This window comes from Eschrichtius robustus, chromosome 16 (assembly GCF_028021215.1).
Source record: "Eschrichtius robustus isolate mEscRob2 chromosome 16, mEscRob2.pri, whole genome shotgun sequence".
Lineage (NCBI taxonomy): Eukaryota > Metazoa > Chordata > Mammalia > Artiodactyla > Eschrichtiidae > Eschrichtius > Eschrichtius robustus.
In genome coordinates this window covers 47,653,332-47,680,122 of record NC_090839.1, presented here as the reverse complement: position 1 = coordinate 47,680,122, position 26,791 = coordinate 47,653,332, and the positions used below count along the sequence as shown (strand labels likewise).

The window sequence follows — 26,791 nt, the reverse complement described above, 5'->3', positions numbered from 1 at the left end:
CGTCACCACCATTTATCTCCATAACTCATTTCATCTTGTAAAACTGAAACTCCGTTCCCATGACACAATAACCCCCTATCCTCCCCTCCCCCCAGCCCTGGCACCCACCGTTCTACTTTCTGTCTCTGTGATTTTGACTAGTCTAAGTACCTCATATAAGTGGGATCATGCAGTATGCCTTTTTGTGACTGGCTTAGTTCATTCAGTATAATGTCCTTGGGGTTCATTCACGTTGTAGTGTGTGCCAGAACTTACTCTTTTTTAAGGCTGAATAATATTCCATTGTATATATGTGCCATACTTTGTTTCTCCATTCATCTATCAATGGACACCTGGGTTGCATCCATGTTTTACTTATTGTGAGTAAGGCTGCTGTGAACGTGAGCATAAAAAATATCTCTTGGAGACCCTGCTTTCCATTCTTTCGGGTATGTACCCAGAAGTGGAATTGCTAGATCATACGGTAATTCTATTTTAAAATTTTTGAGGAACTGCCACACTGTTTTCCACAGTGGCTGCACCATTTTACATTCCCACCAACTGTGTACAAGTGTTCGAATTTCTCCACACCCTCATCAACACTTGTTATTTTCTGGTGTTTTTTGATAGCAGCCATCCTACTGGGTGTAAGGTGGTAAAACTTCGACATCAAGCTTAACACAAAGAAAATTCCACCTAGAATAAAGAACTAAATGTGAAAAGGAAAACTTTAAAATTCTCAAAGAAAAAAATAATAGGCAAGTGTCTTTATGACTTCCAAGCAAGGAAGAATTGCTTAACCGACACGGAAAGTGCACAAACCCATAAAGGAAAATATTGATAAATATTACATTGAAATGACAGTTTTCTGTATGACAAAGATGCTGACAAAATGCAAAGACAAATCATGCGCTAGAAAGTGACGTTTGTAAGATACATGTCCATCAAATCTCTGTAGCTAGAATATATAAAGAACCACGTTATCAACAAGAAAAATGTAACTCAGAAAAAGGAACAAAGGATCAGAATGAGAAATTCATAGAAAAAGTAACCCAAGTGATCAGTAAACATGAAAAAGTACTCAAACTTACCAGGAAAGCAAACAAAAGTACAATTAGGTGCCTTTTCATACCCAGCAGACGAGCCAAGATTGGCAGGCAGATCACTCTTGAGTGTCGGGAAGGACACCAGGGAAGGGGGACTTTCGCACATTTTGAAGAACATGTTTATAATATCAAGCAAGGTTGCAGATGGCATGTCATATCCTGTGACCCTATGTTTCCATCTCTAAATACATACTTCACAGTCACGCTGTCCTATACGGTAATCACCAGCCTCGTGTGACTCTTGAACACTTGAAATGTGGCTCATCCAAACTGAGAAATTCGTTTTGGATTTGAAGACTTTATGAAAGAAATACTGGACTTCGCTGGTGGCACAGTGGTTAAGAATCCACCTGCCAATGCAGGGTACACGGGTTCGATCCCTGATCCGGGAAGATCCCACATGCTGCGGAGCAACTAAGCCTGTGCACCACAACTACTGAGCCTGCGCTCTACAGCCCACGACCTACAACTACTGAGCCCACGTGCTGCAACTACTGAAGCCTGCACGCCCAGAGCCTATGCTCCGCAACAGGAGAAGCCACTGCAATAAGCCCGTGCACTGCAACGAAGAATAGCCCCCGCTCGCCGCAACTAGAGAAAGCCCGTGTGCAGCAACGAAGACCCAACGCAGCCAAAAATAAATAAATACTTTTTTTTTTAAAAGAAATACTGTAAGGTGTTTCATTAACGTATTGGTTATATGTTGAAATGGATATATTGGCTATGTTGGGTTAAAATATGTTATTAAAATTAACTTCATCAGTTTCTTTTTATATTTTTTAATGTGGCTACTAGAACATTTTATGTTACATATATAACTCTCATTTGGGGCTTTATTATATTTCTACTAACAAAGCTGCTGTGGAGAAACTCTCACTATCGTACACAAAGAGACATGCTCAAAATGTTAATTGCCCTATTGTTTGAAATGGTAAAAATTGGGAAACATTAGTGCCCACCAACAGGAAAACGATGAGAAACACACATTGCTGGAGGATTTAGACAGTTAATAAAATATACGTAAAAGTGAACAACACAAAACAATCCAGTGTGTTATTACAGGGAGGGAGGAAAGGGTTCAGATAAAGTGAAAGTGTAAAACATGGATGGAAGGGACGTGCGTGTCACATCTTCCAGAGAGCGATTGGCCCTGGGAAGAAGAGGACAATAGGACGAGCAGTGCATACAGAGAACATCGATGCACCGGGAACAGCTTATTCCTTTAGATTAAAAACCAAATATTCTAGGCAAATAGGGCAAAGTGCAAACATCTGTCATATTTGTCCAATCTGGTTGCTTGCGCCACATTATTTATGTTATGTTGTTCTCTACATGTTTGTGTGCTTAAAATAATTAATAATTTTTTAAAGAAACAGGTCGTGAAGAGTTTTGTATCCCTTGCAGAGGGGTTTGGACTTTGTTCTTTTGGTCAATGTTCGGAAGCCATTGAAGGGTTTTAAAACAGGGGACGAGATTTCCATTTAGAGGGAGCGTTTTGGCAGCCTCGTTTTAGGCTCATCCAGGCCAGCTAATAAAGGTGAAGAAGAGTATTTCATTGCTTCTGGCACACACTGTTTCCCCATGTTTTAACAGCTCTGAGATTGGGCTATGCCGTGTTGGCCAGTCAGCAGTCAGGGCGTGGGTGTCGCTGATGCATCAGGACTTGCAGAATGGGTGTCCGGAACCTGGATGAACATCCTGGAGATGGTGGAGCGGCCTTAAATGCTGCCTCACCCTCGCTGCGCTGCTCGTGGTACTGAGAACGCTGATGCTGGTAAACCTCGGCATCAGTGACTCTGAATCAAAAAGCGATTTAGAAGGAGTAAGTTCTACACATGCGTGAGTTTTAGAAAAGCATTAACTTATTGATTCGGCCTATATTTTCCTTTTTATATATGCACAAGAGTGGAATGATTTTTTTTTTTAATTTTTTTTAGAGTTCCCTGGTGGTCCAGTGGTTGGAACTCCATGCTTTCACTGCCAGGGGCCCAGGTTCAATCTCTGGTAAGGGAAATAAGATCCCACAAGCCTCGAGGCCAAAAAATAATTTTTTTAAACAATTTTTAATCGTGGTAAAATACACATAACGTGAAATTTACCACCTTACCCATTTTTAAGTGTACGGTTCAGTGGCATTAAGGACATTCACCTTGCTGTGCAGCCGTCATCACCATCCGTCTCCGGAACTCTTTTTGTCTTGTACAGCTGGGACTCTGTCCCCATTATGCAATAACTCCCGTTCCTGGCCACCAGAACGAAACCAGTCTCCAAGTCTCACACAGGTCCGTCTGATTGGTAGGACCTCCCTAAATCACAGCCGAACTCTAGTCGAGGCTGGAGGGTACTATTTTCAGCTCTGCAGGCTCTGCCATGCAGGGAGGCGCCCTGCAGGGGGCAGATGGAGGTGGGGACCACTCTGCCGTCTGTGCTGTAAATGTCCACTGGTCCTGGTCCAGGGATACACTGGGGAAGGATTGTTCTAAACAGGGAAACCCGATCACAGGCGAATTCTGTGAGTTTGAACCACCAAAGTCGGCCTCACTGAACTCTGGCCCTAGGGACCCACCCCTGTAATTCCCAAGGGCGGCCACTGCAGGGTCTCCCATCACAGTGGGACCTCGCACATCCTCCAGGACTAAACCTTACCAGGACCAGTCCAGGCTGAAGACCTTACGCAGATAAAGCCCATCGAATCTCCCGCGTTTGCTGCCCCTGGGACTTGGCTAGCCTTGAACTTTTCATCTCAATGAATTGCTCTTCTAATGCATTTTCTTTTCCAATGGCCAGAGCGCCTCTCTGCCCTCCCAGACGTTCCCCATCGACACGTGGTCTGCGGCGCTCAGCTGGCGGTTATGCTATTGACCCATGAGGTGCTGTTTACGCCCAATTCTCTATTGTGTCAGCCTGTGAGTTCCCTCCTCCTTTTCCTCAACAAAAAAATGAGGAAACCAAACAACCACAAATCCCTACAGCTTTTCTCCAATTCTCAAGCCTTCATCTACTTTCAGTGTTCCTGTCACCAGCAGTTGTGTCATCAGCAGAGTGCTTCAGGGACGATCGGATTTTGATATATCAAACTGGCAAAAACACATTAAAGGAGATCACAGTAATCCCAGCCCCAAATCCAAGGAGATAAGGATTATATTACTCAAGAACGTACCCCGAGTGACAGAAACTGAACTCATCCAGTGGGAAGACTCATTAGCATTCAGCAGCCAGGATTTCAAGTCTCACCAGTTTGGGTAGTGGTTTTATATATTTATTTCAAAATCGTCTGGAAATCTCTGGCTCCCGGAGGTGGCTCCCTGTAAATCTTTTTGAAAAGACACAGCGTCGTCATTTGCTTTCCTCTGCTGATGTTTTCCATTTCCTCAGGCCAGTCCAGCCTTTGACACAAAGACTATTTGATGACAGATGGCTCTGTGAGCTCCTGGTGAGGCCATATCTCACTTTTGGAATGCAAGTGATAACCGGGTTCCTCTAGAGCCTTATTTATTATACTGTTATTCCACACAAACTCATTCAATGTAAAACTGTTCTGCCAGTCAACTTGAACCCGCTCTTCCCCAGCTGTCATGCTGGCAGCTCAAAGATGGTGACAGATGATGATGATGGACAGGACGCCTGCCGTCTCCTGCTTTCCCAAATTTAAAGCCGGATGCTTCCCAACTGAGGGAACATGCTAGAGAAAAGAGCTAAGAAGGCACTCTGCGGCATCCTGCAGTTTAATCACCGTAGTAGTTTACTAAGTGGCGTTTGCAGGGTCTCGTTGCCAGGCCTTCCTAGCACTTGTGAGTGTACTTACGCCAAAGGTATGAAATCAACCGAAAGCAGACCACATCACTCCCTCCAGAGCCACGGGAATGCTGTCGGTCTTGCATCCTTGTCCCAATGCTTGCCAAGGACTAGTTCTTTCTCCCTTTTCAGAGGTGCCTGCCTCCGGTCTCCAGCTCAAACATTTCTCATAGATATTTTGGCAATAATATAAGAAGTAACGATTTATTCAATCACTCATTTAACAAAGGCACGCAGTAAATATTATCTAACGGTATTATTTGCTCTTCTGTGGAAACACACCTAAAGGATTGGATAGACTGTCTGTGCATGGATTCAATCAGGACATTACCTTTGGGGTGAGTCTCAAAGAACCAATAGGAATTTGGCAAGTGGACGCTGGGAGCTCAGTAGCTCCGGGCATGCGTGTGCCAAGGGAGGTTCATGACCAGGTGATCATTTTTACCTGTGAGCAGTTAGAATTTTCTTATAACAAGAGAGCTCACGTTAGGCTCTCATGTCTCACATTCTGACCCAAGGTGACCTTGAACCTCAGCAAATCCCCTTGGGAGGATGTGGGAGAAGAAAGACTATTAATGTACATCATGAGAATCAGGGGACAGGTGCCATGTTGGCACTGAGGACAGACAGCAGAAAAGCCAAGATTATGATCCAATGAGAAACTCATCCTCCACGTCTGGAGGACAGGAGTCCAAACAGGAGGAGAGAGGTTTCTGGGAAGGTGGTGGGGTAGGAAGCCCCAGGACTCTGTCTCCTCACCCGGACAACAACTGCACTGGCAGGATACGGCTGATGTAACTGCCTTTGAACTCTGGAGCCTATCCAAAGGCTTGCAACTTCCAGGGGAGGGTTTGGATGGTAAACTGCAGTTAATTCCAGCCAATTTCAGCTCCCAGCATAGTGGCTGATACCCACCCCTGACCCTTATCCACATGGCAGGCAGCTGTGCATGAGTTCCTGGAGCAGTTTATGGGCAACTTTGGGGAGCCAGAGTGGGCAATAAGGACCTTGACTTCCAAAAACTGGGGCTCTGTGTTCTGATTGCTGATTGCTGCTTCTGATCTTGGAGGTGCAGAAACATAGGCAGGTGGCCCATGTGGAACCCCTCCTCCGTGTTGCAAGCCCCTCCCCCTCCAGCTGAAGCAACTTCCAAGGGAATTAAAGGGCCAGCACCCCTTTTTTCCCCTTCCATTCATTTTTCTGCTTTTCCCTTTTGGGAGCCAGACATTTAAAGTCTAGGGCTTTGAAAAGGAACCACAAATACAGGGGAATTTATAAAGTCAACACATAAGGCCAGAGAAAGGTACATGCCCAAGGAAATATGCAGGTTTAAAAAAAGACCTGAGAAGATCAACGTTTATACCTCAGGCTTATCCCCAGCAGAGACACAGCTTACAACAAGCAACAAAACAAAACCAAAATGCAGCAAATCCTGAGGAAGGGGGAGAATCTGATTTCCAGAGTTACTAAATTACTAGATTCAAATGTCCAGTTTTCAACAAAAATTCACAAGGCGTACAGGAAAGAACAGCCTGTTCAAAGGAAGAAAGAACCTGACAGAAACCATCACTGAGAAAGACCAGATGGCAGAATTGCTAGATGACAAAGACAACTGTCTTAAAGATGCTCAAAGAACTAATGGAAGACATGGAGAAAGTCAAGAAAACAATGTATGAGCAAAATGGGAATATCAAAAAAGAAATAGAAAACCTAAAAAGAAACTAAAAAGAAATTCTGGAGCTGAAAAGTGCAATAACTGAAATTAAAAATTCACTAGAGGGATTCAAAGGCATATTTGAGCAGCCAGAAGAAAAAAAAAAATCAGTGAACTCGAAAATAGGACAATTTGAAATTATTGAGACTGAAGAACAGAAAAAAAAATTAAAAGTGAACAGAGCCTAAGGGACCTGTGGGACACCATAAACTGGACCAACAAACACATTGTGGGCATCCCAGAAAGAGAAGAGAGAGAGAGAAAGGGACAGAGAGATTATTTGAAGAAATAGTGGCTGAAAATTTCCCAAATTTGATGAATGACATGACTGTAAACATTTAAGAAGCTCAGCAAACTCCAATAGGATGAACTCAAAGAGACCCACACCAAGACACATTATAATCAAGCTATAGAACAGCCAAGACAAAAGGAGAATCTTAAAAGCAGCAAGAGAAGAGTAATGCATCACATACAAGGGATCCTCAGTAAGATTATCAGCAGATTTCTCACCAGAATCTTTTGCCCAGAAGGCAGTGGGGCTGTTATATTCAAACTGAAAGAAAAACTGTCAACCAAGAATCTTATACCCAGCAAAACTGTCCCTCAAAAGTGATGGAGAAATGAAGACATTCCCAGATAAACAAAAGCTGAGAAAGTTGGTTGCCGCTAGGCCTTTCCTGCAAGGAATGCTAAAAGGAATTCTGCAGATTGAAATGAAAGGACATTAGACAGTAACTTGAAGCCGTATGAAGAAATCAAGATCTCAGTAAAGATAAAGATGTGGGCAATTGTAAACGCTAGTATTATTTTAACCTTGGTTTATAACTCAATTTTTTATATTCTACATGATTGAAGAGACTAATACATTTTTTAAAATATTAGCTTAAAAGCTATTATTATAACTTTTGTTTGTAATTCCACATTTTGTCTTATACACAATGTAAGAAATTAATGCATAAAAAATTATTATTAGTTTATGTTTTGGACACACAACATGTAAAGACATTTTTGTAACATCAATAACTGAAAGGGGTGGGGACAGAATTGTTTAGGAGCAGAGTTTTTTTATGTTATTTAAGTTAGGTTGGCATAAATTCCAATTGGTGCTATAATGTTAGGATGTTAAATGTAATCCCTGTGGTAACCACAAAGAAAATAGCTACAGAATATACACAAAAGGAAATGAGAAGGGAATTAAAACATTTCACTGCAAAAAATCAACTCAACACAAAAGAAGCCAGTAATGCAAGAAATGAGGCACCAAAAAAGTTATAAGGCATATAGAAAAAAAAAGTTAAAATGATACAAGTAAGTCTCTCCTTATCAGTAATTATTTCAAATGTAAACAAATTTAACTCTACAATCAAAAGACAGAGATCGGCAGGATGGATTTTAAAAAACATGATCCAACTATATGCTGCGTACAAGAGACTCAATTTAGATTTAGAGACACAAATGCGTTGAAAGTGATAGGATGGAAAAAGATACTCCACGCAGAGAGCAATCAAAAGAGAGCACGGGGGTTTCCCTGGTGGCGCAGTGGTTGAGAATCTGCCTGCCAATGCAGGGGACACAGGTTCGAGCCCTGGTCTGGGAAGATCCCACATGCCGCGGAGCAACTAGGCCCGTGAGCCACAACTACTGAGCCTGCGCGTCTGGAGCTTGTGCTCCACAACAAGAGAGGCCGTGATAGTGAGAGGCCCGCGCACCGCGATGAAGAGTGGCCCCCGCTTGCCGCAACTAGAGAAAGCCCTCGCACAGAGGCGAAGACCCAACACAGCCAAAAATAAATAAATAAATAATAAAAATAAAGGAATTCCTTTTAAAAAAAAAAAGAAGAAGAGACATAAGGCACTAGCCATAAAAACAATTGAAAAATTAGAATACAATAAAAAAAAAAAAAAAAAGAGAGCAGGGGTGGCTATAAATAAGCTGGTCACAAGAAGACAGATGCTGTATGATTTCACTCATATGAGTTCCCTAGAGTAGTCAAATTCATAGAGATGGAAAGTAGAATGGTGGCTCCTGGGAGGTTGGGAGGAGAGGGAAAAGGGGAGTTAGTGTTTAATGTTTTCGTTTTGCAAGATGAAAAGAGTTCTGGAGATGGGACAGTGGTGATGGTTATACTGCAATATGAATGTACTTACCACTAAAAATGGTGAAGATGGTAAATTTTCTGTTATGTGTATTTTACCACAATTTTTTAGTGTTATTAAATTTTAAAAAAAAACAACTAAATTGGAGTCATTACAGTCCTAATGTACCAAATGATAGTCTTTTTTTTTTTTTTAAGTGTGCACCATGGTCAGATAGGTTCAGGAAACACTTTATGTTAAACCCCCCACGGATATGAGCTTCTGAAATTCTTGGGGAGGTGCTGCATAAGGAAACCCTTGTTTATCCTTTTTTTCATGGAGCAGTTTGAGCTCTGTGCTTCGACAGAGTGGCCCTGATGTAATCAAGGAGCCGAAGGTGTTTGAAACACAGCCATCTCTCATGTGCCCTGTTCCTGCGGTTGCTGGCTGGCCTATAGGAAATTGCCGCTGGCCACAGCCCCACATCCCTGTGTGTGGTGAACTGTCCATCTAGTGGCCCCCAGTGACCCTCTCCCCCTGGTATTTAAGTCTTTTGAATCTGGCCTGGCCCTGTGACCTGTGGCAGAATCCACACGGTGCCAGTTCCAGGCCTCGAGCCTAGAAAGGTCTGGCAGCTTCCACTTTGGCACTTTGAGGGAAGCCAGGGGCCGTGTCAGAAGTCTGGCTGCTCTGAGCCCACACTGAGCTGTGAGGGAGCCCATGCTGGCCTTGTGGGCAGGACACGTGGACGAGAACCGAGGAACCCAGCCAACAGCAAGTCGTTCTGTTCAGCCTCCAGCCTTGTGAGCACCAGAGCTGGTGAGTCTGCGTGAAGCCAAGATGAGCTGCCTGCCCGAAGTCCATGTTGGGAGCAAATAAGCAACTGTTGTTTGTCTTAAGCCTCTATGTTTGGGGCTGGTGGATTTGGGCAGCGATAGATACTCAAAACCGCATGTTTCCCATCTGGCTGAGTGAGGTCGTGAGCAGCCCAGCTGGGGCTTCTCATTACCTTCATTCTCCCTTCCCCCGTGGTCCCCTCTTCTTTCCTGATGATCTAATCCTCCAGCCTGCATCTCTGAACAATAAGGCCATATCCTACCTAATCACAGTACTATTATCATATTTAAGACAACTAGCATTAATTCCGTAATGCCCTCCAATGTATAGTCCCTATTCTAACTTCACCATTTGTGCCCCCAAAATTTCTCTGATAATGTTTTTCTAACTCCAGGAGCCACCAAGGCTTACTCGTTGCATTTGGTTTTCAGAGACATGAAGAATTCTCAAAAGGCATTTCACTGGAGAAAAAGATCATGACTGAAGTCCTGCTGTGGTTATTACCTGGGCCACCCTTCGCTCCTCTCCTGGTCCACCTCCTTCACAGGTTGTGTTTCAATGAGAGCCATTGCTAATTTGTGGTGACCACTATTCTAAACTAGTCCAGGTTAGTAAGACCTTCCACATATACCATTTTCATTTATGCTCGCACATAAACACCCAGTGTCCTCACTACTTGGTGTATGGGCTTCTTCGTGGGTCTTCTCTCAGTTCTTATTTTATTTCTTGGTGGCTCATTGATTTCTCTGGATAGTAATTCCAAGCTGTGCATTTCCCTTGTGGGAACCTCTGGCTCCATTGTGTTGTCTTCGCTGCATCTTTTTTGGGTAGAGATGAATCATTCTGGAGGGGTTGCTTAGAAAGAGGGAGACCTGGGCGTGGGAAGAGAGAGGAAGATAACATTTATTTTGCAGCAATGGTGTTAAGAGGGTGAAAGTAAGCAAACCCAGGGCTTTCCTGCCTCTGTTGGTGGACAAGGCAGTAGGACATCTCCAGAGACAGAGGGGAGTCCAGGATATGGGGGAGCTATCAACCCTAGTCCTGGCATTAAGCAAAATTTTTTGCGTGAAGAAACAGGTATATCCATGGTAATAATTCTCGGTTTGCACATTATCTTGCCCAAAGCCAAATAAATTCACAAGTTTCTTCTCGATACCGTGAGGAAGGATTCTGAAGTTTCCTGGGGCACTTACACTGCCCTCACATCACGTGGGGGAGTCAATATTTTATTCTAATAAATGTTTAAACATTTAAAAAATGTTTTACAAGGACTTTCAAAGGTTTATTGTGATCTCACTCCTTTAAGGTGGAGTCCCTTCCTGCCCAGAGGGAAAGGGACCATGACCCTGTTTTAGCCAGTTCCTGCCTGCGACCCTCTTTCCCCAGGAAACCTCCAGAAAAAAGAATGCTGCAGGGACCCCCACAGGCTATACCAGGACCTGGGAAGTCAGATGTCTTCCTCTTTCTTCCTACGGAAGCAGCTCTGCAAGAACTGGGAAAGGACAGATTGCTCCCCATCTTCTGTGTGGCCTCAGGGGAAGAACAACTGATTAAAAACGGGGAAGGTCAGTATCACCCCTGCTAGGCAAACTTGAGATCCTTGAAGAGCCTCTCAGCCCAGCAGGACACTCGAGCCCTGCTCAGAGTGAACAGAAAGAGACTGAGCTTTCCCCTTGGAGGCCCATCCCGGCCCGAGCTCTTCATCAAATGTGGAGCGTCTTAATCTTTATGCTGCCCCTGCTGCCCGGGCCAGAAAAGCATTCATCAGAGCGCCTCGCTCTATCATTTCCTTCAGAAGCCTAAAGTTCAAGTCACTCCAAGCCTCTCTTGTCAGAAAGTGGGAGATGATGGCATGACGTTGGCCCCCGTGAGTACAGAATAGCACACCGGGTCCCCATTTGCATGGCTCAGTTGCGAAGCTGGTCCGTGACCTTTCCTGACCCCTCCATCCTAACTCTGCATCCATTTGCCGAACGCAACCGGCTCCTTTTTTAGGGCAGCAGAAAGCTTTATTCTGAGATTTTTAATAATGTCACATATTATAACAGCTGCAGTTTGGGGTCATGGCCATCTTTCCCCACCCTGGTAGTTACAGACAGGGACTCTGAGGTGGCCACATTCCCGTCATGGGGGTGGGGGCAGGGGAGGCTCCCTGGCCCGAGAGAGGCAGACCACAGGTCGGGGAGAAGCCCCCGTACCTCTGTCCCCAGCCAGCAGCGCTCTGCCCCTGGCCTCTGCCGACCCTTCCCTCATGAGGCTGTCTGCCTGCGGTTCCCTGAGCTCTGCGCTCAGATTCCCCACCTCCTCACCCGTCAGGTGTGATAAGGAGAAAACCAGTATCCCCTGGCGGGGTCCTCAGCTGGGGCCGTCGGCCAGAACGGCTACACCTGGCCTCTCCATGTGGCTGCTGGGCTTCCTCACAGCCTGGTGGATGAGTTGAGAGAGAGAGAGAGAGAGAGGGAGACACGGCTCCAGGTGGAAGATGTATTGCCTCAGAAGTCACATCCTGTCCCTTCTGCCACATTCTGTGCCTTGGAATCAAGTCACTAAGGCCAGTCCAAATTCAAAGGAAGGAAGTGATGAGAAGGGTGCTATGGAATGTTCAGACACGTTTTAACTTTACCACACATCTGCACAGTTGCCAAAACTCATTGGCTGAACATTTGAGAACTGATCATCTTATGGTAGGTTGTGGTATTATGACTTACTATAAGAAATATGTATTTGGTCTTCGTCCCAGTTCCTGGCACAGAGCTCCTGAAACCCTGGGAATTTCCCAGAGCTGACAGAGGTGTCTTTTGTGATGTTAATGAGGATGGAGAACCAACCTTGATTAGATTGGAACTTTCAGTCCCACCCTCTGATTTCAGGGGAGGAGAGAAGGTCTGGAAATGCAGTCAATGGTCCGTCATGCCCACTAGATGAAGCCTTCAGAAGACCCAAAAGTACAAGTTCGGAGAACATCCGAGTTGATGAATATGTTGAAATTGGGGAGGGTGGTAGCACCCAGAGCTCCACGCCCTTTCCCCACCCTGCCCTGTGCATCTCTTCCATCTGGCCGTTTCCTGAGTTGTGTTCTTTTATAACAAACCAGTAAGCTAGTAAGTAAAATGCTTCTCTGTGTTCTATGAGCCACCCTAGCAAATTAGTCTAACCTGAGGAGGAGGTCATGGGAACCCCTGATCTACAGCCAGTGGGTCAGAAGCACAGGTGACGACCAGCCTTTCGAGGGGCATCTGAAGTGGGGGGAGGGGCAGTCTTGGGGGACTGAGCCCTCAGCCTGTGGGATCTGACACCATCTCCAGGTAGACAGTGTCAGAATTGAGTTGAATTGTGGGACACCCAGCTGGTGTCAGAGCATTGCTTGATGGAGAATTGCAATTACACTTTGCAATTGGTGTCAGAAGCGTATATGTCAATTATACCCCAATTTAAAAAATGGAAATTTGGCTTTCCTTGACCCTAAAATAGAGGCCCCACCCCACTGTCACTCCCCTTCCCTGCACCCTGTTTTATTTTACTCCAGAGCACTTATCACAACCCAACACAGTATTATACGTTGTTTCTTCACTTATTTGCCGTCTCTCTCCCACTCCACTCCCCGTGCTAAGCAAGACTGTAGAATCTAGGAGGACAGGCAATTTTCGATGAACACCTAGCACCTCCAAAAGAGGCTGGCACACAGCTGCACAGTCAAGATTTGCCAAATGTTACTGAAAGCATTCTAATGACTCCAGGGAGGGAAGCCCCACAAAGCTGAAAACAAGTGGCAACAAGCTGTGTATGTCAACGTGTTAAATACTGACCACAGATGACACAGGCATTCAGACAAGGAAAGTGGCGTCTAATGCTGACGGTTAGAGCCGGAAGAATCCTCAGAGGTGACTGGTTTAGCAACTCGCTTTACAGGTGAGGGCAGTGAGGTCCCAAGGAGGCGAGAGGATCGTTCAAGGCCACACAACAGTAGGTCTAGAGCCAGGTCTGTGACTTGGGTCACTAGGTAAAGTTAAAGCCCCTGGTGTCTATCCCTCTCTCCAGTGCAGCATCTTTTAGGATCGTAGCATCCCTAGCCTGACGGTGCTGGCTGGCTGGGCAAAAACGAATGAGATTTTAGAACGAGACTATGAATTGGACAATAAAAGTCCGGCTCACACGTTGCGGGATCTCTGGGTACTAGACCGAGGGAAATGCATTCTTTGGAGTTTTATTTGATTTACCTTGGGTCGTGGGATCAGCTGCATGAAAACTACTACTGGTCTTTGGTATCATAAAAGCCTCTGTTTTTCCCGGCCATTGGCTAAAGTGCTCTCTGTAAAAGATAGAAGTTTCTAAGCCAGTTCTCCTTAAGCAAGCGATCCCATGATAGAAAGATAGAAACACGTGACTGCCATTCACGCACAGAAAAGCTTTTGGATTCTTACCTTTGTTAACTTTCTGAGAGCACTAATTTAAGGCGCTCTCCCATGGTGCTGGACTAACTCCCACATCGTGCAGCCAGAAGCCAAATCATGACTCATCTCTGCACCACACAAGCATCCAATTCTATGTCTTAGTTCTTATTCAAGTTTCTTGAGTGATTCTATTTGAGTAATGTGTTAGGACAAAGAAACACACTAGTCCAGGTGGAAGATTCATTTCAGAAAAGAACATGAGGATTTGCAGAACAGTGGGAATCAGGTTTAAAAAAATAGAAGAAAAAATGGCACGTGCACACTTCCTATACCAATGTATTTTCTCCTTCAAATTGACATTGTCTTAACAAGCAAAACGGGCCGCTGGCGATTTTGTAAATGCACGATTCTTCTCCCCTCCATCCCGTTTTCATCTTCATGATTGGCTTTACCCGGAAGAGACTGCATCTGAGCCCAGGAGACATTACAGATCTTTTTCATGATGATGCTTCTTTTTTAAAAAAATTAATTAATTAATTAATTTGTTTTTGGCTGTGTTGGGTCTTCATTGCTGCACGCAGGCTTTTTCTAGTTGCGGTGAGCGGGGGCTACTCTTCGTTGCGGTGCGTGGGCTTCTCATTGTGGTGGCTTCTCTTGTTGGGGAGCACAGGCTCTAGGTGCGTGGGCTTCAGCAGTTGCGGTACACAGGCTCAGTAGTTGCAGCACGCAGGCTCTAGAGCACAGGCTCAGTAGTTGTGGCGCCCGGGCTTAGTTGCTCCGCGGCATGTGGGATCTTCCCGGGCCAGGGATCAAACCCATGTCTGCTGCACTGGCAGGCGGATTCTCAACCACTGCGCCACCAGGGAAGTCCTCATGATGATGTTTCTAATAGCGATAGACATCATTGCAATTCAGCAGCACCAAATGGACACTTGAGGTTTATTTGCTTAAACAATGAATGAATAATGAGACAGGGTGGGCTGCTCGCTTTTTCTTCCTCTTCGTAATTGTCATGAACTGTATATTCCAGTTTTCCCATTTGTGCTTCAGGTAAAATTGCATCAGCCCATGTGGTTACTTCAGGCTCCCTTAGAGCCCCCCTTTTAGACTGCTGCAGTGACCCACATCCATCCTATAGAGATTCTACAAATGGTATCTCCCATTATGCTTTGCTCCTAGTAGATGCTCACTAAATGTCTGTAGACTGAATCTGTCAAGAGAATGCTTTCTGTACTCCCTTCCCTTCAAAAAGAGGATTTCTGAAATCCTAGAAACGTTTGGAATGTTTAGAGACAGACAAAATTTCAAGATTAATGATGTCTGTGAAGTTTGCCTTAAGAATGTGATGTCACACATATAAGTTGGTGCCTAACCCTGACCATTTGGCTGGTAGGTACGTGGTCACATGGACAACGAGGCAAAAAGAGGAGCTGGACTAGTGCAAATCCATGTGCAGTCCTGGAAAAACTGTCACTTATGTTTGGCTCAGTTGTGGATGAGCAAGTAGTTCAATGGTGTGTGAGTGAGTGAAGTAAGCATATACTAGGGTGGTGGCAGATGGCAGAGGGCCAAAGATGCTAGTCTAAGGAGTATCAATTCCATTCTATAGCAATCAGAGAGCCTCCCAAGGTTTTTGACAATGACAAGAATGCTCATGGAGGCCATTCTTATAATCATCAAATGTATGTTTAGGTAAGATGGTACAACTATTTGTAAAACAGTTTGGCAATTTCTTACAACATTAAACATACACCTACCAGCAGCCCTTATTCCCAGTATTTGCTTGCTCCAAAGAAATGAAAGTGTATTTGCAAACACACACAAAAAAACTTGTACATGGATGTTCACAGAAGCTTTATTCCAAAACATTGGAGACAACCCAAATATCCATCAACAGGTGAATGGACCAACAAATTGTGGTACATCTACATAGCGATAAACAAAGGACTGATTCACACAACATGGATGAATTTCAAAAACATTATACTGAGGAAAAGAAGTCAGACAAAAGACTATAAATGGTAGATTTCATTTATAGGAAACTCTCGAAAAAACGAATCTATTTTTTTTTTTTTTTAATGTGGGATCTTCCCGGACCAGGGCTCGAACCCGTGTCCCCTGCACCAGCAGGCGGACTCCCAACCACTGCGCCACCAGGGAAGCCCAGAAAAAACGAATCTAAATTTAAAAAAATAAATAAAAAATAAAATAAAAATAATAATAAATAAATAATTAAAAAATAAAAAAATAAAAAATAAATAAAAATAAAAAAATAAAAAAATTTAAAAATGAAAAAATAAAAATAAATAAATAAATAAATAAACTAAAAAATAAAAATTAAAAAAATTTAAAAAAAAAACAAAAAAAAACCAAATCTAATCTATAGGGGCAAAATGCGGATTAAGAGTTGCCTGAGGCCAGGGGTGAGGAGGGAGTTGCCACCGCACGCACAGGAGCACAGGGAACTTTTGGGGGTGATGGAATTGTTCTATATCCTTCTTGTAGTGTTGGTTTCCCAAGTACGTCCATTTGTCAAAATTCATTGAACTTAAATGGAAGTATTTTAATATATGTAAATTATACCTAAACAAAGCTGGTTTAAAAAAAAAAAAGAACTGTACTTGGGCAAAATGCCACACAAGGCAGAGGAAACAAGACAGACCTTCCTAAGGTGCTTGTCCTCTTGTCTGAAGGTGAGTTGCAGCCTGTGACATAGAGGCCCCGCACTGCAGCACCATGGACAGCAGTGTGGGTGCCATGGCCCAGGAAGCATGTGGACAGAACGGAGAGGAGAGTGCGTGTGCGTGCGTTCGTGTGTGCGTGCAGGGGGGATGGGATCCCTGTGGCCTGGAGTTAATTAATGCACGTCATTCTAGTGAAAATCTTACCTATCTGGCTCTTCCTTCAAGACTTGTTCCCAGTCCCACTTTCTCCATGAAGTCTTGCTTGACTCCCTGCCCACATCAGCCTTTTCTTCTTTCTCTCCTCTGAACTCTTACAGTAAGTTCTGTTTAATTTGTTTGGAAGTAACCATGGCCTTTTTTTTTTTTTTTATGTCATAATATTGACATTCAGTCCAGTAATCCTCCACTGTAGCAGCTCCTTTACTTTGCAGTGAAAATTGATTTGTATATTCTTTGCCTCTGAGTCCTTGTGGGATTTTTTTTTAATTCAAACAGAAAGTGACAAAAATTATACTCATCCTCATCAGTTCACTCAGTCCCATGTAATTTATTTATTTATTTTCATCTTGATCTTTTGTTAGCACTTTTATGAGTTCATCAGTTCCTTTTTTTTTTCTTCTTGTACTGCTATTGAAATTGCATATTGCTACTTAATTTTAAATGTGATTACACCTTATATCGTCTGCTACTGCGAGTCACTGAAGAGAGAACCACAGCCCGGATCCCCCTCAGTTCCTACAGAGAAGTCAGGCAGTTTTTGTGGATGTGCTTGATTCATGTTGATTTTCAGTTCCTAAAACTGGACTCTGTTAACAATTTGGCAGAAGGAAGAGACAGCTACAACTCTATCATAATTGAACTTAAGGACTACATAGGGAGATGATGAGGTTTGTGAACCCCTCAGTAATTCATCTCCATTTCTACTTTATTTATTTTTATTAATTTTTATTGGAGTATGGTTGCTTTACAATGTTGTGTTAGCCTCCACTGCACACCAAAATGAATCAGCCATACACATACAGATATCCCCTCCCCTTTGGACCCATTTCTACTTTAACTGACAGACCATAATTTCTACCACAAAGCCAATACCCTCTTCAGATGATGTCCTCTCTGTGGCAAACTGAAATCTAGTTGATATATTTCCCCGATGATTTCATATCTCCATGATTTTTTTTTCAGTCATGAATTTCAGCCAGGGCAGTCACATTTGTATTCGAAGCCTGCCAACTCTGACCAGAAATCAGGTGTCCGCTTAAGACACACCTTGACAAGCGGATTAGATGTTCTAGTGAAAGGCAGATAAATGTCACTCATGTCACTATAAATAAAAGTCTGGGCTTGCTTATCAGCTTGTAGGGTTGAGGTCATACCTTCAACACTTCTGAGTGCTTCACACTTTATTATCCTTTAAAGGAGGCCTTTTCCATCCAGTTTCTCCATTTATACCCCCAGAGGGAATTATTACTGTTCAACTCCTTGAAACATGTGCCTTCTGTCAACTTCCTGTCTTGCTTTAGGAGACAATACAACCTGTGGCCTTAAACAGAAACCTTCTAGAATCTTCTCAAATGTCATATTATGGAATGAAATGGAGCAGGACCCTTTCATAGTGCTGACCTAGGATGTCTTATACTTGCCTTACAAGCGAATCACATTCTGGCGGGCTTTGACTGTTTGGGGTTACATTTCAGAGCACGGGATTTGTCATTGAAATCCATGTAATAACAAGTATGGATTTAGATTTGTGGTTTGGGTCCAATCCTGTTCTTTGAAACCGAACCACATACAGCCAAAGTCAGTCGCAGCCTGTATACACTGTATACACTCCAAAAGTATCTGAGGAATACAAGGCCTTGCAAAAAAAAAAAAAAAAAGGATTTTTGTGGTTAGAGAAAGTGTGAGATGGGGCATGCCAAAAGGCTCTAAGATGGCCACAGAAATGTAGTCTGCCTAACTCAGTTTAACCCAGAGCTCCTAAAGTCATGTGACTACAGATCCCCTTTCTCACACACTTTGGGGGTACGATGCTCATTGTTTTATGTCTTTGGTCAACTTAAGGTGTGAGCACAGACTGAGAAAGTTTACAGGGAAATAAGCTTTCTGAATACATTTAGCAGTGTGTACAGACTGAGGCCTTAACAAATGCATCTTTCAGTTATCGCCATTTCTGCATTACCTTTCTGTCCCTACATTTCTGAGCTGCATTCTTAAGTTCAGTGAGGACAGGACTGCACAGGAACAAACATGTTTTCACCACCGTCATGTTCATTTGTACCTGTGAATTACACCTGGTGATAATGATTGCACATTGTTTTGTGCTGCAAGGAGCATTTAAGACAAGATCTGAATATATCAAAATCCTAGAAATTTGAAAAAGTAGCTTTGGATGGGTTCTAAGAGCAGAAACTTGTCGATTCCATTTCTGTTTCTGTGTCCTAAGACAGAGGTTCTCAAAGTTTTTGGCCTTGGGACTCCTTTATACTCTTCAAAATTATTGGGCACCCCAAAGAGGTTTTGTTCAGGTAATTAGATCTGTCAATATTTACCATGTTAGAAATCAAACCTGAGAAAATTTAAAAATGCTTAGAATACTAAAATAAATAATTATTAATTGGGACTTCCCTGGTGGTCAGTGGTAAAGAGTCCGCCTTCCCATGCAGGGGACGCTGGTTCGATCCCTGGTCAGGGAACTAAGATCCCACATGCCGCGGGGCAACTAAGCCCAGGCGCCGCGGCTACTGAGCTTACGGCCTCAAGGAGAGAGCCCACGTGCCACAACTAGAGAGCGAAAACCCACATGCCACAACTAGAAAGAAGCCCGTGCACTGCAACGAAAGATCCCGTATGCCGCAACTAAGACCCGACGCAGCCAAAAAAGAAAAAAAATTATTAATTCACTTTAACAGAAAACCCATAACATGCTAACATAAGTAACATATTTTAATAAAACAACGATTTTTCCCAAACGCCCCAAAATTAGTGAGAAGATTGGCATTGTTTTATATTTTTTTTGAAATTCTTCAGTGTCTGGCTTAATAGAAGACAACTGGGTTGCCACAGCTGCTTCTGATATTCAATCTGTTGCGCTATCACATCACCTAGCCTCTGAACAATACACTCAGAGAATGAGAGTGAAGAGGGAAAATCACATCTTTTTTTTGGCCTCGCCGCTCGGCATGCGGAATCTTAGTTCCCGGACCAGGGATCGAACCCATGCCCCCTGCAGTGGAAGCACGGAGTCCTAACCACTGGACCACCAGGGAAGTCCCCAAAATCACATCTTAATATTACTATGAAAATAGTTTTAACCTCATGGACCCCCTGAACAGGTCTCTGGGATCTTAGGGGTCCCCGGATCACATTTTGAGAACTACTGCTCTAAGAATTCAATTCAATAAAAATATTGACAATCTACTGGATGCCCACAACAAGATTAATAAAGACATGTCCCTGCTTCCAGGGAACTCACAGTGTCTCCTTCCACACACACCTCCTTATTTCCAATCCAGTCTCACTGAGATTTCAAGACTCATTGTCATTCTGCTTCCTCCTTATCACCTCTGATTTCCCCATTAGATGACTAGATCTCTATCTTTTTAAAATGTCTGTAGCAGTTCTTGTCTGTGCAATTCATCTGGGATTTTTAATCATACACTGTGGTATGAGACTTGTTTACTGTAGGTCAAAATGCGACTTAATTATTATGCTGTGGTTGTATCTTGTCCTTGCTACTGATGGTAGGTTCTTTGAAAGCAATGATTTATTTTGCTAATGGTGCCCAACATAGGCAGGCAGCAGGGACTGTGGACCTTAAATACATATTTAATAATTTGATTTTCAGCTTAATTAAAGAGTGTGGCAGAGATAAGGTGTGTTCACCAGTCCTGTTTCCTTTTCCTATTCTTGAGCACTCCAAAAGACTGTATTTCCCAATCTTGTCTCCAGTTGGGTTGGGACCATGTGACTGAGATTTGGTCAAACGGTTGCAAGTAGAAATTATGTAAGCCACCATCAAGTCTGGCCCTTCAAAACATCCAGGGCAGCCCTCCTGCCCTGTCTTCCTTTGGTAGTGGCTGTGGTGGTCATGTGTTGAGCTGGCAGAACCACAGGATGAAAGCAGCTGGATCCCTGAGTCACCACGTGGAGGACAGCCCTGTAGGGTAGCTCAACCGCACATATGGTCAGCTGACGAGATTTCAGGCATTACTTATTACCACAGCAAAGCCTAGCTTATCCTGATATGTTAGAGGAAAGAGGATGTTCACAGATGAGATAGGAAACAATGTAAGACACAACACCATGTGTTAGAAGTCAAGGAGTGCTATGGAAGGTGAGGGCAGGCAGGAGCCAGTCTGGGCTCATGTGCTGGGAGATATTTCTGGAGAAGAGGGGGAAGAGGGAATACATAGGATATGAATTGGCAGAAGACTCTTTCCTTTGCGAAGGATAGGAACTTAGCCCAAAACATCTTAGGGCAAAAGGATCATTTGTTGGCTCATGGAATTAAAGGACAGGTTTACCAACCAAACTGGAGGAAGAGGGATTTAGCTGTACTCAAAACCCCCTGAAACCAGGGACTAAATCTGCTCCTCTCATTGCAGACTGGCAGTAAGTCCCATTCTTATCTTTTGGCTTTCAACCATCTGGGAGGGATTGCCTCACCATCCTTATGGCTTGGGCAAGGACTCTCAATGGCCAAGCTTGCCCAGCTACCCATCCCCGTACCAAATGCCTACGGCATGTGTTCCTATAAGATACTTCCGCAGGGAAGCCAGATATTGAGGAGGGGCTGTTTCTAGGAGAAATGAAGGACTTTACCACAGATAGAATTCCCGGTAGTAGTTTTGGTTGTCCTTAGGTAAAATATGGGCTCACCATTTCTCTAATTTCCACACCAGCAGTTTAAACAAAGTGGCATCAGACCACAGAGGAGGGGGCATGAATACTGCATGCCAGGTAGCAGGGGGAAATGCTTTCACAGAGGCCTCCTGAGGTGAGTCTTTAGGATTGAGTGTGATTTATCAAGCCAAGAGGGGATTCCAGGGAGACAGACTTACAGGCTTGAGCAAATGGACATAAATAACTCCCCTTCCACACCTCCCATTTTATATGTTGGAAAAAAATGTATTTGAAGCCATCAGAAAACAAAGGACAAAAGTATTCTGTTAGTGCAAGGACAGAGGATTAAATGATCTTTACCTGGACTGAAGCACAAGCTGTGTGAATAAGCAAGTGACTTAACCCCTCTACAACCTGGCCTTCTCATCTGTTACGTGAAGATGATAAAAGCACCCTCAGAATGCCCAAGTGACGATCAAATTTGAGAATCCCTTAGCCAATGCTTTAGCACATTGTAAACGCTCAATTAAATGCTGGAGAGTGATACCAGTAATTATTTTATACTCATAAATGTAGCTGGATGCTTGAATTAGATGCTGAACAGTACATTCCATTTTATAACTATTTAAAGTGAGTTACTTATGCAAACCAGCCATCATTAGTGCAAAATACTTTTAAAAAATACGGTTGCTAGTCTTGAGGGAAAAAAACGGAGCTGGAGGAATCAGACTCCCTGACTTCAGACTATACTACAAAGCTACAGTAATCAAGACAATATGGTACTGGCACAGAAACAGAAGCATAGATCGATGGAACAAGATAGAAAGCCCAGAGATAAACCCACGCACCTATGGTCAATTAATCTATGACAAAGGAGGCAAAGATATACAGTGGAGAAAAGACAGTCTCTTCAATAAGTGGTGCTGGGAAAACTGGACAGCTACATGTAAAAGAATGAAATTAGAATACTCCCTAAAATCATACACAAAAATAAACTCAAAATGGATTCGAGACCTAAATGTAAGACCGGACATTATAAAACTCTTAGAGGAAAACATAGGAAGAACACTCTTTGACATAAATCACAGCAAGATCTTTTTTGATCCACCTCCTAGAGTAATGGAAATAAAAACAAAAATAAACAAATGGGACCTAATGAAACTTCAAAGCTTTTGCACAGCAAAGGAAACCATAAACAAAACGAAAAGACAACCCTCAGAATGGCAGAAAATATTTGCAAACGAATCAATGGACAAAGAATTAATCTCCAAAATATATAAACAGCTCATTCAGCTCAATATTAAAGAAACAAACAACCCAATCCAAAAGTGGGCAGAAGACCTAAATAGACATTTCTCCAAAGAAGACATACAGATGGCCAAGAAGCACATGTAAAGCTGCTCAACATCACTAATTATTAGAGAAATGCAAATCAAAACCACAATGAGGTATCACCTCACACCAGTTAGAATGGGCATCATCAGAAAATCTACAAACAACAAATGCTGGAGAGGGTGTGGAGAAAAGGGAACCCTCTTGCACTGTTGGTGGGAATGTAAATTGATACAGCCACTATGGAGAACAATATGGAGGTTCCTTAAAAAACTAAAAATAGAATTACCATATGACCCAGCAATCCCACTACTGGGCATATACCCAGAGAAAACCGTAATTCAAAAAGACACATGCACCCCAATGTTCATGGCAGCACTATTGACAATAGCCAGGTCATGGAAGCAACCTAAATGCCCATCGACAGACGAATGGATAAAGAAGTTGTGGTACATATATACAATGGAATATTACTCAGCCATAAAAAGGAATGAAATTGAGTCATTTGTTGAGACGTGGATGGATCTAGAGACTGTCATACAGAGTGAAGTAAGTCAGAAAGAGAAAAACAAATATCGTATATTAACGCATGTATGTGGAACCTAGAAAAATTGGTACAGATGAACCGGTGTGCAGGGCAGAAGTTGAGACACAGGTGTAGAGAACAAAGGTATGGACACCAAGGGGGGAAAACCGCGGTGGGGTGGGGATGGTGGTGTGAATTGGGCGATTGGGATTGACATGTATACACTGATGTGCATAAAATTGATGACTGATTACAAAAAAAATAAAAAAAAAAATACGGTTGCTAGTCCAGATGCGTACTGTGGCATAAAACCGGGAGAAAGCAGGAAGCAGAAATAACGAGTGCGTGTAGATGCTTAGATTCTACGTGAATCAAGATGGGTGGGAAAGAGGAGACCAGACCGGCCAAGGCTCCCTGGGGGCCTGCGGAGCGCAGGGATCCCGCCCGAGGGGCGCCCGCGGCAGGGGAGGCTCCGGGACAGGTACCGCCGAGGACGCGCGCCGAGCCACGCCGGCTGCTGTCCTCGCCGCCCGCTCCATTGGCCAGCCCCGCCCCCGACCGGGCCCGCTCCGCCCAGCCGGGCCGGAGCTTCCTTCCCGGCTTCCCCGGCGGCGGCGCCATTACCTCACTTCCTGTCGCCGGGTGCACGTGGGAGGAAGTGCCTGTGCCCGCGGCCCGCTGCTGCCTGTCTTTCTGGTTACGTCCGTTCGCGGGCCGGGCAGCCGCCTACAACTGCGCCGCCGCTATGGGAGTCCCGGCTTTCTTTCGCTGGCTCAGCCGCAAGTACCCGTCCATCGTTGTCAACTGCGTGGAAGAGAAGGTGAGGAGGCGCCCGGAGGCCGCCACGCCAGCGCCTGGAGCCCCGGCGCGTCCAGGCCGCGGTCCTTGGGGCCCGCCGCCCGCCCGGGGGGCGCCGTGCGGGGGCCCGCGCTGCGTTCGCCCCGGCAGCCGCGGCCCGCCGGGCGCGGGCGCGGGCATTGGCGTTCGGACTCCGGCTCCTGGGGGTGGCTTGGGCGGGGCGAGGGCCGAGCGGCGGAGCTCGCGGAGGGATGCTCCTCCCCGGCCCGCAGATTCCCCGGCGGAAGGCCCCGCCCACGGCTTTGTTTCTTCCCTGCTCGCAAGGTTTGGGTTTCGGAAGCGGCTCCCCGGCCGTCGGGCAGCGCGCGGCTGGTTAGCTGAGTTAGCTGGTTAGGGATGCGCGGGTGCCCCTGCCAGCCTCTAACCACTTTGTGAAGTAATGCTGGGGGTGGGGGGGGGGGGCGGGGAGGCAGCTTTTTGTCGTTTCCTGTCCCAGCCTGAAAGGTTTTCTGCTAGGGGAGAGGCCATTTGTTGCTGTTGTCAGGTCCTACGGAGAGAGCAGCACCTCGGAAACGTCTAGGACAGGACAGACGTCCCTTAAGTGACCCCTTGTCTAGGTGCCCGACTGCTGGGCAGCATGCCTTTGACATTTTCAGAATTCTTGAATGCACTTGGACAATACACTTTTTGCTGTTGGTTTGTTAGTGTTACGTAGACTGTTGGCCGTTCTTGAGTTTTGTATTTGCCGTTGCCTTGTTTCCGTCCCAGTTCGATTTTGTACTCTTAATGAGAATTTCCGGATTGGGAAGTTCAGGGGCACATTATGCTCTCCACCCCTTCGTTTTTGAAGGAAGTGCCCAGTCGACACTGGGAACTTTTTGCTTAGGCTAGTGAGATTTGTTTGTTCGTTTGTTTGTTTTTTGGACAGGTAGATGGATCTCCAGGGTTCATTCGATGTGAGATCTTGATTTTGCTTAGTTTCTATCCTAGGAGGAACCGAAACCCTTGTTCTGATGAATTTCCAATACTCCCTGTGTTTTTCTCAAAGAGAAGCTGTTAAACTGAATGCTCATGTCCTTTGCTTTTGAAACTTTTATCAAACTTTATTAAGTTTACTTACATCTTATCCCATTTCTACTCTCCAGTGATAACTGCTTTGAACTATTTTTGGTTCTATCTCTAAATGTCCTGTTCACGTCTGATTTATTGATTTTGGGTGTATCTGTTGAATTCTAGCTATGATAGAAGAGGATGTAGTCACTTATACAGCGCCCTTCCCCACACGCCCCCATCCTCCTAATCATTATTTTTATTTCTTCTATTGGTAAACTTGATAAATTTAAGTAATATTCCTTTATTGTTTTATTCCATCTCCTCTAGAAAGTATCCCATGATTCTTCACATTCTGAGGTTAGGTACTAGCTTTTCTACTGCTGTTTCCTTACTCTTCATCCCAAGCTTGTCAGCTGTGCTCTTGCTTCGTTGGCATCCAGAATTAAATTGTCAGGGCTTTGGCTATACAGGTTTGTTTCAAAAGATGAAAAATCAAATAGTATTGGTGATTATTGTCACTGTGTAGATTCAGGTTATGTACTGTGACTCTGTTTTTTCTCTTGTGCTACTTTTGTCTTTTTCTGTGTGTTGCCTGTTTTCCATTATACATGGTTCCCCATCTAGACTCTCCTTCATCAGTTATTCTGTCGAGTTCTCTTTCTAGGTGGAGACTGCTTGAAGTCTTTATTTCTGTTGCTGTCACACCTGGTTATTTAGACTTGCTGGAAAGCTGCTTCCTGAGATTTTTAAAAATTTCTTCAGTTGGAGGTACTGTTTTCTAATCATTATGTCTCTTGGCTTAAACCCTTCCTTGGTTTTTGTTCTTACTTGAGTTCTTTTTTTTTTTTTTTTTTTAATTAATTAATTTATTTATTTATGGCTGTGTTGAGTCTTCGTCTCTGTGCGAGGGCTTTCTCTAGTTGTGGCAAGCGGGAGCCACTCTTCATCGTGGTGCGCGGGCTTCTCACTATCACGGCCCCTCTTGTTGCGGAGCACAGGCTCCAGACGCGCAGGCTCAGTAGTTGTGGCTCACGGACCCAGTTGCTCCGCGGCATGTGGGGTCTTCCCAGACCAGGGCTCGAACCCGTGTCCCCTGCATTGGCAGGCAGACTCTCAACCACTGCGCCACCAGGGAAGCCCTTGAGTTCTTAAGAAGTGGTGTGTGGTATGTGAGTTTTCTAAGTCCATTCTACGCTTGTATACGTGGATAATCATTAGCTAGGCAGAGTTTGAAAATTACTTTCCCTCAAAACTTTGAAGGCGTTGTTCTTTTGACTTCTGTCATCCAGAATTGTTGATGAGAAGTTGAATGTTAATGTGATTTATTTATTTAGCTAACCCTTATGTAGTGTTTAACATGTACTAGGCACTTCACAGATTAATTTATTAAATCCTCATAACAACCACATAACTATTTCTCCTTCTCCCTCCCCCTTCTCCTTCTTCTTATTACAGATGAGAAAAGTGAAGCATACAGGGGTTAAGTAAGGTACTCAAGGTCTTGTAGCTAATAGATGTCAGAGCCAGTGTCAAAACCAGGAAGCCCATGCTCTTGGTTTCTGTGTTCTTTTGCTTTCATTCTTTTGTAGTTGATCTGTTTTTCTTTCTGAATTTTTAAAAGATCTTTATCCTTGGTGGTATTAGCTTTTGTAATTATGT

General features: G+C 44.1%; 1 protein-coding gene across 2 annotated transcripts in view; it reads left to right on the top strand.

Annotated features, from left to right (window-relative positions):
• Positions 1 to 23,938: 23,938 nt before the first annotated feature.
• XRN2 (5'-3' exoribonuclease 2) overlaps positions 23,939 to 26,791 on the top strand; it is a 77,722-nt gene continuing 74,869 nt past the window's right edge. For both annotated transcript variants that reach the window (XM_068524595.1, XM_068524594.1), the window contains exon 1: positions 23,939 to 24,101. In XM_068524595.1, the coding sequence (XP_068380696.1) occupies positions 24,027 to 24,101 (75 nt within the window). In that variant the 5' untranslated portion in view covers positions 23,939 to 24,026. The remainder of the gene's footprint in view (positions 24,102 to 26,791) is intronic.